General features: G+C 38.3%; 1 protein-coding gene across 3 annotated transcripts in view; it reads left to right on the top strand.

The window, feature by feature from the left end:
- The first annotated feature begins 269 nt into the window (after positions 1–269).
- LOC125001026 overlaps positions 270–12,758 on the top strand; it is a 20,527-nt gene continuing 8,038 nt past the window's right edge. Inside the window, exons 1-7 of one of the 3 annotated variants that reach the window (XM_047576938.1) lie at positions 270–359; positions 1,947–2,087; positions 2,223–2,336; positions 3,699–3,827; positions 5,256–5,378; positions 6,178–6,256; positions 6,400–6,469. In XM_047576938.1, coding sequence (XP_047432894.1) covers positions 1,990–2,087; positions 2,223–2,336; positions 3,699–3,827; positions 5,256–5,378; positions 6,178–6,256; positions 6,400–6,469 — 613 coding nt within the window. In that variant the 5' untranslated portion in view covers positions 270–359; positions 1,947–1,989. The remainder of the gene's footprint in view (positions 360–1,946; positions 2,088–2,222; positions 2,337–3,698; positions 3,828–5,255; positions 5,379–6,177; positions 6,257–6,399; positions 6,470–12,758) is intronic. The other 2 variants (XM_047576940.1, XM_047576939.1) reach the window with 2 other exon arrangements.

Below are 12,758 nucleotides of genomic sequence, written 5' to 3'. Positions count from 1 at the left end.
CACTAGAGGCCAGTGATCGTGATAGTTTTCTGGATTCATCTGTTCCTAATATATTTTTTATAAATATATATTTATATATTATGTATTATTTATTTACTTTAACAATAACACAACACTATAGTAATTTGAACACACTGATGCAGAAGATCATACACATGAAAGAAATAAGAGAAAGTTATTTCAATCTGACATTAACAGTAGTTAAATAAATCGATAACAAATATGACCGTCATTTTATTTTGAAAAAATCTTCCCCTGTGCCGTCACAGTTAAAACCCCGCCTACTTCCTAAAAGTAGCTCAGCTGTTCAGTGTTCAGGTTGGAGTGGAGTCTTTTTCATCTCTCTGGTTAAATAAACTGTAAGTTTGATTTGTTTAAAGCTTTAACTTTGTCTTCAGTAACTGATGTTCACTTCTTATTTCATTATTAAGTTTGTGTAACTCTGTTTGAAGATCAGTCTACATTATTATCAGATAAATGAAGTTACTTTCACTTTCACCACCGTTGTGTCGCAGATTTTTTTCTCTGTGTAAACTCCGTCTAAAGGTCAAGTCAGTAGTTTATAATGTTTAATTCGTTGAGACCAGCTTAATTACAACAGAAATACTTTAGAAATAGTTCACGTTAATTGAGACGGAGGTAAAAGGAGGCAGCTTTAAATCTATCATTCTGTGTCCATGAGCGAGCACGCTGTGTCTCGGGAGCGCGCTTTAATTAAGGGGAACGGACGTCACTCCGCTTCAGTTTAATCTAGTTTAGATGATTTATTCGTCTTAATAACAACGTGTTTCCTCCGATAATATTTCTGAAAAATCTTCTTTATATTCGTCAGGATATTATTTGACCTGATCTGAAGTATTTTCTAAATGAAACGTGATGTTTTGAATTTATTTCTACAATATGACACAGAAAGATTTTTACACAGTATTTTAATATGACCAAAATATTCTATAAAATATTAAAATACTAAACTAAACATTACAGATGAACGTAGTTAACTTCAGTTTATCATTCAGAGAGCATTCAGGGAAAATGGGACATTTATGTTGGTTTTCTTGCTGTTCACTGTTTCAGCACTAAATCCCATCAGTGACCTGTTTGATCTGGAGTCAGTCACTGAATATTTATGAAGGAAAGGCATCGTAATGTGTTTTTCAGCTGCACATTGATGCAGATTGTCTTTTCCTACAACACAGAAACGATTAGACGAGTGTTTCCAGAAGGCGTCAATGAATATTATCTGTTTATGTGATTATAAATGTTTCTGGGTTCAGATCATTTTAAAACTCTTATTATCACCTGTGTCCATCTTACAATTCATTATATAATGTCTCTGTCATCTTTTTGTTTTCTTTTAAATGAAATAAACCATTATTATTGTAACTCCGTCATCCATCACCTAATGCGCCTCTTGAGTCAGGTCATAACTGATATTATTTTTTTGTTAATGTCGTCATCTGCAGGTTGTGACCAGAATATTTGGTTAAAAATGAAAATGCTAAAGAAGAACACATCAACAGAGGATGAACATATGAACTTCTCTGAATTTATAATTCAAAGTGTTCAGACGTTTTTGTCATTTTTGTGTGGAGAGGGAATTGTTGGATTTGTTTCAGGACTGGTTAAATAAACTGCAAGTTTAGTTTCAAACTTTAACTTTGTGTTCAGAAACTTTACTCTTTGTTTCTGCTCTTTAATGTTTGTAGATGAAGGTTCAGTCTGTGTTTAACTGCTTTTCACTTCTGCAGCTTCATGACTCAGTTTACTGGACTGATAGTAGAAAAACAACAACTGATAGTAGAAGACAGAAAGTGGACTCATAAGAACAGCATCTGATATGAGTCAGAAAATAAGAACCAGTCACTGGAGGAGCAGCTGATGTTTTTACAGCAGAAATGATGTCAAGGATTTGATGTTCAGGTGAATGATTTGTGTTTCCTCTGCAGGTGAAGGTAGAAAGTGTGTGTGAGCTGATGTGAATCCAGCAGCATGGATCAGTGTGAGGACAGAGAGGAAGGAGTCCCTCCCTTTAAACGTAATGTGATGAGGTTAGCTGCGATGTACATGAAGAAGTGTGAGGCTCAGAGGTGAGATGAAGAACTCTGTGTGTGTGGAAAACAACATTAATGTCTTTTCACATTTCACACAGCTTAAAATTCCACAATCTCACACACAGCTTCTGTGGCTGTGGACTAAAAGTGTCTTTTCTCTCTCTTTGTCAGTGTCCGTCAGACAGTAGAACGTAAACACAAACCTGAACCTAAACCTGATCCCAGCTGTGTGTCTATGAAGAGTGACGGGTCCATGAATCGTCCAATAAGATTTGACTCCAGAAGGTAAGTTGTGACCAGTGTTGGGCACGTTACTTTTAAAAAGCTATTAGCTATAGTCACTAGTTACTTCTCTCAAAAAGTAACTGAGTTAGTAACTGAATTACTCCACTATAAAAGTAACTAGTTACCAGGGAAAGTAACTATTGCGTTACTCTTCTTTTTTAAGTTTAAATATGTTTAATAATTAGTATTTTTTCTTAGCAGGTTTCACAACCCAGTTGCATAGAGTAGAATTGCATAGACACATACTTACACAGAACTTTTAATATTTATTGCCCCTCAGACTCCACCTGGTAGATATACACCACTTTCACATCGACAAAAGTCCCGGGTCAGACCTCCACCTGTGAGAGCTGCTGCCAGTTTATTCCTCCCTCATACGTCATCGCGTACATTGCAGATAAAGTTACAGTTTGTTGATGACCTGAAGATTGAACCCGTCAAACCCCTGCTCTTTCTAAAAGCTGCTGTTATTAGAATAAATCACTGTGTCCTGCACAGAGCCAGATATCTGTCTCCAAATCCTCCTTTTCTCAGATGCAGAGCGCTGCCATGATCGTTACAAAAGTGTGTGAGATCACTATACAAGATATAAACACAGTCGCCGTTCACCTATGAGCTTCCATTAACGATCGTGTAACAACACATTTGATTTGTTTGATTGAAACAAAAAAAGAAACAACAATCTGCCCTTCAGAGATCAATCTTTATGGGAGTAGAACAAAACTTTTTTTTGAGCTGAAGCTTCTACAATGATCCAGTAACAGGTAGATATATCAGCGTCAGAGAAAATCAGTAACGACTCACAACATTTCCTCCACATTCAGCATTGCTGCTGCTTCCCTCTGCTAGTTGGGTGTGATTTGTGTATAAACTGAACACTGTCTGTGATTGGCTTATCGTGAAAGCCTAGTCCACCTTAGCCAATCATCATCACCTATGCGGTTGCTCCGCCCCTCCCTCCTCTCCTCGCCAAAAAAAGAACCAAGTAATGTGCCCCATTTAATTTTCAGTAACGGAAACAGCGTTATAACGATGGAAATAGTGATTAGTTAGAATACCCCGTTACTGAAAAAAGTTAGTAACGCCGTTTATTTTACCGCCGTTATTCCCATCACTGGTTGTGAAAAAGTTGAAATGGTTTAGGTTTGTGTTTTAATTGTGTGTTGTTGTGAGGTTTGGGAACCTGTTCAGCATCTTTATTGATGTGTTATGTGTGTGAATAATATCTGTATCAATTTATTCTAAGTATTGTGTAGACTGTCACAGTGATAACAAATCCTCACTTGATAATATTTTAATAATTAAGAAATGTCTGCGCTATGAAACATTCTGCTGTCAGTAATTTGGTCTCTTCTTTGTCAGGATCCATCAAACACTAGAATACCCTGAACCTAAACATAAAGTTACACTCAAACCTAAACCTGATCCCAGCTCTGTGTCTATGAAGAGTGACGGGTCCATGAATCGTCCAATAAGATTTGACTCCAGAAGGTAAATTGTGACCAGTGTTGGGCACGTTACTTTTAAAAAGCTATTAGCTATAGTCGCTAATTACTTCTCTCAAAAAGTAACTGAGTTAGTAACTGAATTACTCCACTATAAAAGTAACTAGTTACCAGGGAAAGTAACTATTGTGTTACTCTTCTTTTTTAAAGTTTAAATATGTTTAATAATTTGTATTTTTTCTTAGCAGGTTTCACAACCCAGTTGCATAGAGTAGAATTGCATAGACACATACTTACACAGAACTTTTAATATTTATTGCCCCTCAGACTCCAGCTGGTAGATATATACCACTTTCACATCGACAAAAGTCCCGGGTCAGACCTCCACCTGTGAGAGCTGTGTGCCTGTTTATTCCTCCCTCATACGTCATCGCGTACATTGCAGATAAAGTTACAGTTTGTTGATGACCTGAAGATTGAACCCGTCAAACCCCCGCTCTTTCTAAAGGCTGCTGTTATTAGAATAAATCACTGTGTCCTGCACATAGCCAGATATCTGTCTCCAAATCCTCCTTTTCTCGGATGCAGAGCGCTGCCATGATCGTTACAAAAGTGTGTGAGATCACTATACAAGATATAAACACAGTGTCACAGTCGCCGATCACCTATGAGCTTCCATTACAGATTGTGTAACAACACATTTGATTTATTTGATTGAAAAAAAGAAAAGAAACAACAATCTCTGCCCTTCAGAGATCAGTCTTTATGGGAGTAGAACAAAACTTTGTTTTGAGCTGAAGCTTCTTCAATGATACAGTCTGTCAGGCCTCTAGTCAGAATGTAACAGGCAGATAAATCAGTCAGAGAGAAAAACCCGGATCGACCTGGTCCAACCAGTGACGGCTCACAACATTTCCTCCGCATTCAGCATTGCTGCTGCTTCCCTCTGCTAGTTGGGTGTGATTTGTGTATAAACTGAACACTGTCTGTGATTGGCTTATCGTGAAAGCCTACTCCACCTTAGCCAATCATCATCACCTATGCGGTTGCTCCGCCCCTCCCTCCTCTCCTCGGCAAAAAAAGAACCAAGTAACGTGCCCCATTTAATTTTCAGTAACGGAAACAGCGTTATAAAGATGGAAATAGTGATTAGTTAGAATACCCCGTTACTGAAAAAAGTTAGTAACGCCGTTTATTTTACCGCCGTTATTCCCATCACTGGTTGTGACTAAGTTGAAATGGTTTAGGTTTGTGTTTTAATTGTGTCTTGTTGTGAGGTTTGGGAACATGCTCAGCATCCTTATTGATGTGTTGTTTGTGTGAATAATATCCATCTGACAGATGAAGCTTTTTCTAAGTATTGTGTAGCCTGTCACAGTGATAACGAATCCTCACTTGATAAGAATTTAATAATAAAGAAATGTCTGTTTTATGAAACATTCTGCTGTTAATAATTTGGTCTCTTCTTTGTCAGGATCCATCAAAAACCAGAATACCCTGAACCTAAAACTAAGCTCAAACATAAACCTGATCCCAGCTGTGTGTCTATGAAGAGTGACTGGTCCATGGATTGTCCAATAAAATTTGACTCCAGAAGGTAAGTTGTAACTAAGTTAAAATTGTTTAAGTTTGTGTTTTAATTGTGTCTTGTTGTGAGGTTTGGGAACCTGTTCACCATCTTCATTAGTTCAAATCCTCCTGGACCCCATTCAGATTATATGGCAGTGATTCACAACCATAATGAAACTGATCCGAAGGGGTTCACACTGATTGTGACAGACACAAGAATATTGTTGAATACTGGGTTCTGTCCAGTTCAACCAGTCGATCATCAAACAAGAATGTCAGTGTTAGAGGAACATATCACATCATGACCAAAGTTTCTCCTGGAGCTCCTCCACTGAGAGTCTCCATCAGATTGAAGGATCAACAGGAGCATTAAAGAAGAAATGTGTTATAATGAATGAGGAAACCAGGAGCTGACTGTGGAGATGAATCATTACATGTGTCTGTATCAGTATAGACTTGATATCAGTGTGTTCCAGTGCAGAGTCTATCCTGTGTTTATCTCAGGAGAAAGTGAGAAGAACAAGACGCCGTAACCTGAACCTGACTGACTCTGTTATAAGATCAACATTAACATTATTCATTCAAGAGACAAATGGAACCAGAAGTTATGTCAGAAATCAGATGTAAATACAGTTAGTGACCAAACGTCAAGAAGCAAGATCTGAAAGCTGTTGATTCTCAGTGGATCAGAAAGAATAATCAACCTTAATGACTACAAGGAGTCATCTGATTCACTGATCACATCCAGATATCACTTCATGGACATTTACATGTTGGTCTCTGTGGACTGATATGATGTGAAGTAATTGTTGATGATTCATTCACAGAGTGAAACAGCAGAGTTTAAATGTTCTCAGTGATCAGTCTGTTCATCAGCATCAAACACAGCTGGACTCCATATTTAAGGTCTGTACATGGACAACAACTACTTTCCATCATCTCCATGCTGCTCTTTGTAGACCAGTGGACTGTCAGTCTGTCCAACATGGATCTGATGTTTGTCTCCATGATTTCAGTCTGATTCTCATTCAGATAGTTTTCTGTTCCAGCTGCTGGAGGACAAAGTTGTCACTTTTGTGAAGAAGGAGCTGAAGAAGATACAGAGGGATCTGAATCCAGATTACCCAGAATGCTTAGAGAGTCAGAGGGAGGATGAGGAGGTGTTTGAGGGTGAGGATGAAGAGCAGAGGAGGAGCAGCAGAGACGCATTTGTGAAGATCACACTGAACTTCCTGAGGAGAATGAAGCAGGAGGAGCTGGTCGATCGTCTGGAGAGAAGTAAGAGGATTTCTATGAACATTGAACCTGATGAATGAATTAAACATTTACTAATGTCTCAAGAGAAGAATCAAAATATATTCAAATAACAGAATAAAGATGGAATGGAATTTTGGAATAATTACTTTGTAACTGATTCTCTGTGTAATTGAGCTTATTTTCTGTTGTTGCTTCAGATTTTTGTCAACATGAACTTAAATCTAGTCTCAAGGAGAAGTTCCAGTGTGTGTTTGAGGGGATTGCTAAAGCAGGAAACTCAACTCTTCTGAATGAGATCTACACAGAGCTCTACATCACAGAGGGAGAGACTGCAGAGGTCAATGATGAACATGAGGTCAGACAGATTGAAACAGCATCCAGGAAACTACACAGACCAGAAACAACCATCAGACCAGGAGACATCTTTAAAGCCTCACCTGGAAGACATGGACCAATCAGAAGAGTGATGACAAAGGGAGTGGCTGGCATTGGGAAAACAGTCTTAACACAGAAGTTCACTCTGGACTGGGCTGAAGACAAAGCCAACCAGGACATCCACTTCACATTTCCATTGACTTTCAGAGAGCTGAATGTGTTGAAAGAGAGAAAGTTCAGCTTGGTGGAACTTGTTCATCACTTCTTCACTGAAACCAAAGAAGCAGGAATCTGCAGCTTTGAAGAGTTCCAGGTTGTGTTCATCTTTGACGGTCTGGATGAGTGTCGATTTCCTCTGGACTTCCACAACAATAAGATCCTGACTGATGTTACAGAGTCCACCTCAGTGGATGTGCTGCTGACAAACCTCATCAGGGGGAAACTGCTTCCCTCTGCTCACCTCTGGATAACCACACGACCTGCAGCAGCCAATCAGATCCCTCCTGACTGTGTTGACATGGTGACAGAGGTCAGAGGGTTCAATGACCCCCAGAAGGAGGAGTACTTCAGGAAGAGGTTCAGAGATGAGGAGCAGGCCAGCAGCATCATCTCCCACATCAAGACATCACGAAGCCTCCACATCATGTGTCACATCCCAGTCTTCTGCTGGATCTCTGCTACAGTTCTGGAGGATGTGTTGAAAACCAGAGAGAGAGGAGAGCTGCCCAAGACCCTGACTGAGATGTACATCCACTTCCTGGTGGTTCAGACCAAAGTGAAGAAGGTCAAGTATGATGGAGGATCTGAGACAGATCCACACTGGAGTCCAGAGACCAGGGAGATGATTGAGTCTCTGGGAAAACTGTCTTTTGATCAGCTGCTGAAAGGAAACCTGATCTTCTATGAATCAGACCTGACAGAGTGTGGCATCGATATCAGAGCAGCCTCAGTGTACTCAGGAGTGTTGACACAGATCTTTAAAGAGGAGAGAGGACTGTACCAGGACAAGGTGTTCTGCTTCGTCCATCTGAGCGTTCAGGAGTTTCTGGCTGCAGTCTACATGATCCACTGTTACACCAACAGGAAGACAGAGGTGCTGGAGGACTTCCTGGGACAAAACTACAATGACTCAACTCTGGATGTCTTCCTGAACAGAGTCATGAAGAAATCCCTGCAGAGTAAAAATGGTCACCTGGACCTGATGGTTCGCTTCCTTCATGGCGTCTGTCTGCAGTCCAACCAGAGACTGTTAAGAGGTCTGCTGGGTCAGACAGAGATCAGTCCAAAACTCATCCAGAGAGCCATCAACAACCTGAAGGAGATGAACATGTTCAACATTTCTCCTGACAGAAACATCAACATCTTCCACTGTCTGATGGAGATGAACGACCTCTCAGTTCATCAGGAGATCCAAGAGTTCCTGAAGTCAGAGAACAGATCAGAGAAGAAACTCTCTGAGATCCACTGCTCAGCTCTGGCCTACATGCTGCAGATGTCAGAGGAGGTTCTGGATGAGTTGGACCTGGAGAAGTTCAACACATCAGAGGAGGGACGACGGAGACTGATTCCAGCTGTGAGGAACTGCAGAAAGGCTCAGTGAGTCCAGATGTGATTAACATTATAAATAAGTTTAGATTAGTTTAGTTCTTTAAATGTTCACACTATAAAATTATCACCCTGTTAAACTTGGTTATTGCAAAACATTACATATTTATTTTGTTACAGATTTATTTCTAATCATTCTTATTTTTGACATTTTTTCTTCTATTATCTTCCTTTATTTATATATACAATATATTAGAAATGTCTGATGAATAATTTAATTTAATCTGTTTTAAAGGGATGTTTTCCACATTTTAATCATTTTAATCATCTCCATTCATATCTCCATTCATTTGCAGATTAAAACAAACCAAAGTTTAAAAGTCTGCAGGTTTAAGAGAAACTGATGAGAATTATTGTGTCATGCCAGATAAGAAGCTGAATCACTGATGTGAAAAACAAAATGTCAAACAGGATGAGTCCAACTGTTTATTATCAAATGCATGAAGTAAATAATAAAGTGTCTTCATTCATATTAACATATTTTATATTTATGTGTCATGACAGATTTTCTACCTGTAGACTCTCAGAGAGTCACTGTGAAGTTGTGGCCTCAGCTCTGAAGTCCAACCCCTCCCATCTGACAGAGTTGGACCTGAGTAACAACTACAACCTGCAGGATTCAGGAGTGAAGCAGCTGTGTGATGGACTGAAGAGTCCAAACTGTAGACTGGAGACTCTGAGGTCAGTTCACTGAATGTTTTTATCACATTAAACAGTTCTCTTGTCAGGACTGACAGATAGAAAATGGACCAGCAACAGTTGATTTAAATGAAGGAGCATCATGTTGTTAATATCAGCAGGTGTCTCCTCAGTCATCAGTGGTCGGTCTGATCTCAAATCAGGACCAGTCTAGTGTTCACATGTACATTTAAAGAGTTATTGGAGTCAGGAATCATTCTTTCTGTTCATACTGTCTGTGGAGAAACTCATCAAGTCATTTCTTCCAGTGTAGTTGTGTTAGGAAGAGATCACTTCACAGTCAGTGTGGACAGTAGGAATTCTAAGAACTTTGTAATGTTCATCTGACTGTTGTTTGAAGACAGACTTGAAAATATGAACTTGTCCTTTAACATTTTAACGACACCAACCTACTGAGATACCAAATACAGGAAGAAGAAGGTCATGGAACCAATGAACTAATGAACAGTTTGTTTTCAACATGTGTGATTTGATATTGATCCTGTAATGAGAGACTTGACTGAGGTCAGCAGCATGTTATTGATGTGTGTTGATATGAATAGTTGTCTGAAAGTTGTGTTGATGTTTGGATGATGTGTGTAGAAGGCTGACATGATGATGATCCACGATAACACAAGGACAAAGTCACTCTACTCATTTTAGAGAACAGCTCATTGATTAGGACGTAGTAATGTTGATCTGAACATTAAAACCTGAACACATCTGATTGATTATCAATGATTTTATTAACATCTTTTATTCTTTATTCAGATTGATTGACTGCAGTTTGTCAGAGATCAGCTGTGATTCTCTGGTCTCAGCTCTGAAGTCCAACCCCTCCCATCTGAAACATCTGGACCTGAGTAACAACAACAACCTGGAGGATTCAGGAGTTAAACATCTGTGTGGTTTTCTGGAGAGTCCAGACTGTAGACTGAAGACTCTGAGGTCAGTTCACTGGATGTCTGTTACTATTGTGGATCTGATTTGTTTCATTACAAACTGAACTTAATTTATGTTCATATAGAATTTAAAGTCTTAGTTTTCAGTTCTAGCTTAATTTCCTTTCAGTTTTCAAGTTTTCAAATTTTCTCTTTTCTTTTCCTAAATTTAGTCTAAAATTTGAAAGACGTGTTTTTTTTTTTTTGCAAGAAAAATGTGTAAGTAAAGAAAGTAAAATAAAAATAAAAATCTGTTTGTTGTTAGAAATAATGTTTGTAATTGATAAACTGTCAGAACTACATCCAGACAACACACAAACACACACATCCAGATCCATGCAGCATGTTCTTGATGTGTGTTGACATGAATATTTGTCTGAATGTTGTGTCGACCACAATAAAAACATAAATAAATAAATAAATACCTGCCATAAATAATGAATTAAATAAATAAATACCTAAATATATGTCATAAATACTGTTTATTTCTTGGTGCACAACAAAGTGTTATTCAGATGAGGGGGGCTGTCCACACATGAGTGCACGGATAGACTGCACATGCCTTTTCACAGCAGCCAGGTAGCTTGATTTGAAATAGTGCAGCAACGGCAGGCTGGAGCCGAGGCACTTAGCTGATGTGGCAGAAAGTAACAGTGTCAGTCAGGACTATTTACCTTTTGCAGTGGACCCTGTCTGATAACTTGTTGCATTTAGCATGGTAACACCAGCTCAAGCGTCCCACCTCAGATATTTGGAGGAAGTGCTACATTGCTTGACCGTGTCTGTCTGCCACACGGCTCCACCTCACCTGTTTAAAAGGAATTAATGTGACCAGAACTCACAGGATTCTCAAACTATTTTCCTGCTCTTATCTTTGATGGAAACGTCAGATATATGACATACAGGATGATTAGTGACGTTGACAACTAGTACTTTCATACTTTGCATGCATACAGTAGAATTAACAGTAATGGAGTATTTGGAGTCCGTGTCCAGGTACATGATGTTTGTAGTGTATCACATCTTCTCACGCACACAAAGAAACAGTACTATTCACTTCTTTTTTTTCAGTGTGGACAGCCCCCCTCATCTGAAGAAAATGTTGTGGTGCATGTGAAGTGGTGCATCAATAAATAAATAAATGGATAAATACATAAATAAATTGCATTCAGGTCATTTATTTAGGTATTTAATTATTTATATTTAGATATATATTTAGGTATTTATTTATTGAATTATTTACTTTTATTGTGTCAGAATTGGTCCTGATCCACAATAACACAAGGACAAAGTCACTCTACTCATTTTAGAGAACAGCTCATTGATTAGGACGTAGTAATGTTGATCTGAACATTAAAACCTGAACACATCTAATTGATTATCAATGATTTTATTAACATCTTTTATTCTTTATTCAGATTGATTAACTGCAGGTTGTCAGAGATCAGCTGTGATTCTCTGGTCTCAGCTCTGAAGTCCAACCCCTCCCATCTGAAACATCTGGACCTGAGTAACAACTACCTGGAGGATTCAGGAGTGAAACATCTGTGTGGTTTTCTGGAGAGTCCAGACTGTAGACTGGAGACTCTGAGGTCAGTTCACTGGATGTCTGTTACTATTGTGGATCTGATTTGTTTCATTACAAACTGAACTTAATTTATGTTCATATAGAATTTAAAGTCTTAGTTTTCAATTGTAGCTTCATTTCCCTCTAGTTCTGTTTTGTTTCTTCCTAATTTCATCCATCATCTCAACAACATTTTTTTTTATTTATTTTTTTTTGCTAATTTCGTAGCAAATTTCTGTTTATTGTGAAAATAAATGAATGTTATTAATTTGTATTGAACAGTCACATCTGTATCCAGAAAAAAACACAAACACACACATCCAGATCCATGCAGCATGTTATTGATGTGTGTTGACATGAATAGTTGTCTGAATGTTGTGTTGATGTTTGGATGATGTGTGTAGAAGGCTGACATGATGATGATCCACAATAACACAAGGACAAAGTCACTCCACTCATTTTAGAGAACAGCTCATTGATTAGGACGTAGTAATGTTGATCTGAACATTAAAACCTGAACACATCTGATTGATTATCAGTGATTTTATTAACATCTTTTATTCTTTATTCAGATTGAGTTATTGCTGGTTTTCAGAGATCAGCTGTGATTCTCTGGTCTCAGCTCTGAAGTCCAACCCCTCCCATCTGAAACATCTGGAGCTGAGTGGAAACAACCTGCAGGATTCAGGAGTGAAACATCTGTGTGGTTTTGTGGAGAGTCCAGACTGTAGACTGGAGACTCTGAGGTCAGTTCACTGGATGTCTGTTACTATTGTGGATCTGATTTGTTTAATTACAAACTGAACTTAATTTATGTTCATATAGAATTTAAAGTCTTAGTTTTCAGTTCTAGCTTAATTTCCTTTCAGTTTTCAAGTTTTCAAATTTTCTCTTTTCTTTTCCTAAATTTAGTCTCAAATCCCAAAGACGTGTGTTTTTTTGTGTAAGTAAATGTGTAAGTAAAAAAAGTAAAAAATAAAAAAAA

This window comes from Mugil cephalus, chromosome 23 (genome assembly GCF_022458985.1).
Source record: "Mugil cephalus isolate CIBA_MC_2020 chromosome 23, CIBA_Mcephalus_1.1, whole genome shotgun sequence".
Lineage (NCBI taxonomy): Eukaryota > Metazoa > Chordata > Actinopteri > Mugiliformes > Mugilidae > Mugil > Mugil cephalus.
This window is presented reverse-complemented; position numbering and strand designations above follow the sequence as displayed.